Consider the following 2,269-nt stretch of genomic DNA (forward strand, 5'->3'; position numbering starts at 1 on the left):
GATACAAAAATTCAAAGGTATCTAAGGTTAACTCACTACGCTTTACTTCCTACAGGGTTCCAAGCAGTGACCTTCCAGGCCTAGTCTCCATTTTAATCTTACTTAATACATCCAGCTCAGCTTCTGCTCCTACCTCGGCCAACTCTTCAAAATTTACTACAGCATCTCTGTTAGAAGCATTGCGTTGAGGTCAAAAAGAACAACTTTGTGCTTAGAGGCTGGGTGTGCCAGTTGATCTTCACAGCTCAGCAGATGAATTAAAGTACTCTAATACCAGCAGTCTTTCATCCTATACCAAGAAAGGTTAGAGTTTTAAAAGCTAGTAGAGTGAGAGCAAGGAATGTGCCTGGAAGGTCGGACTAAAATTCTCATCTATCAAAAGAGCTCTAGTATTTCTCAAGGATGAGACAATTGCTAGAAAAATCTCCTTTCCAGTGTTATAGTTCTACAAAGGAGAACAAAAGATGGAACTGTTGAAGAAAAACCACACCTTAAGCTCTGGATTCATTATTTTAGGCTTCGGGGACCTGGCTGAACTACAGATCCTCTTTTTTGGACTCTTTCTAATTATGCATCTCGTCACCCTAGCGGGCCATGCAACTATTGTGCTCATCACCCTGATTGACACCTGCCTCCAGACACCTATGTATTTCTTCCTTCGGAACCTATCTGCCATTGAGATTTGCTACATATTAGTTATCGTGCCTAACATGCTGGCCAACTTCCTGTCCAAAAAACAACGGATGTCCTTCCTGGGATGCGCTCTGCAAATGCACCTTTTCATTGCTCTGGGTGGAGCAGAATGTTTCCTCCTCGCTGCGATGGCATACGACCGTTTTGTGGCCATCTGTAACCCCCTGCGTTACACACTCATCATCACCCGGGCACTCTGTCTGCAGATGTTGGCTCTGGCATGCATCAGTGGTTTCACACTTTCACTTACTCTTACCACACTGATATTCCTCCTGCCCTTCTGTCAGTCCCATGTCATCAACCATTTCTTTTGTGACATTCCTGCCGTCCTGTTCTTAGCCTGCTCTGATACACAGGCCAATGAAATCGCAGTCTTCCTTGTGTGCACGCTGATCCTGTTGATTCCCTTCTTGCTGATCCTGTTTTCCTACGGATTCATTATTACTGCCATCCTTAGAATCCATTCCGCAGAAGGCAGGAGCAAAGCTTTCTCCACCTGTGCGGGCCACCTGCTGGTCTCTGTTATGCACTATGGCTGTGCAATATTCATCTACATTCGTCCCAAGTCCTGCTACGCACCAGAACAGGACAAAATTGTGTCCTTAATCTATACTAATATAACCCCAATGCTCTATCCTATGATCTATAGCTTGAGGAACAAAGAAGTCAAAGGTGCCCTCAGAAGACTCCTGGTGAACCGCAACCGGTAAGGTAGCAGCCCAGCCCAATACAAGTTGAAAGGGAAGGCATGACCCAGCAACACTAACCAGGCCCTTTCCCAACAATTCAGTCATCTCCCTGAACGCTCTGTATGCCCATGCCTTCTTCTGAGACATCTCCGTGGTTCTTGGTTCACGTGGAATTTACCATTCACTTTTCTGTATTTGGAAAGATGAAAAGAATCTTAGAATTTCTTGTAGCTTTTTTGTTTTGCTTTTAGGTGTTTCAGAATTTTCTATGGCTTGGAGAGTCACTAGACTCCTTTGCATTTTTAGATGCTTTTCTGCTCCCCACAATGGACAATTTCATCCACCACCGGGAACACTACCAGAGATATTAACACTGATAAACGAGTTGATAGGATGACCCAAGTAAAGCCTCTCTGGCTGAATAACAAGGAGAATATAAATATAAGAAACTTCTTATATAAATGTAAGAAACTTCCGGATCAAAACTAGGCCAAGTGAAGAATTGGGAATAAATAAGCAGCGTGGGAGTTGAATTCCTGTGCCACCAAACGATGGTATAGACATTGCTTGAGAAACGATTAAAAGCGGCAGCACTAATATTACCAATGGCAGTATTGAGGATCCGCAATCTGCCCACAATAAGATCTACCCTCAACTTCCCCCCACCCACCTAGGGCACCTCAGTATTGGATTTCTTTTCTTTCACTCTGGGCTAAATGATACTCCACTGCTCACATCTTGGTAAAGGGCCAACCTGATTTTAAAGCCATTCAGGCTGCCCACACCTGACCTAGCACATGAAGGAAGGGTCCCTTCTCTGTGACCACACATGCTTACGAATTTTTAGAGCTATAATTGTTTGTATGTCTCCATTACCATACTGAGGG

General features: G+C 44.1%; 1 protein-coding gene across 1 annotated transcript; it reads left to right on the forward strand.

Annotated features, from left to right (window-relative positions):
- The first annotated feature begins 464 nt into the window (after positions 1 to 464).
- Positions 465 to 1,403, forward strand: LOC134484036 (olfactory receptor 10K1-like). The gene has a single exon (XM_063280417.1). The coding sequence runs from the start codon at positions 465 to 467 to the stop codon at positions 1,401 to 1,403; it is 939 nt and encodes a 312-aa protein (XP_063136487.1).
- Positions 1,404 to 2,269: the final 866 nt, after the last annotated feature.

Source organism: Rattus norvegicus, chromosome X (assembly GCF_036323735.1).
Source record: "Rattus norvegicus strain BN/NHsdMcwi chromosome X, GRCr8, whole genome shotgun sequence".
NCBI lineage: Eukaryota > Metazoa > Chordata > Mammalia > Rodentia > Muridae > Rattus > Rattus norvegicus.

Excerpts from the sequence above, each read along its gene's own strand:
- LOC134484036 (XM_063280417.1), top strand. The coding sequence starts at position 465 with ATGGAACTGTTGAAGAAAAACCACACCTTAAGCTCTGGATTCATTATT.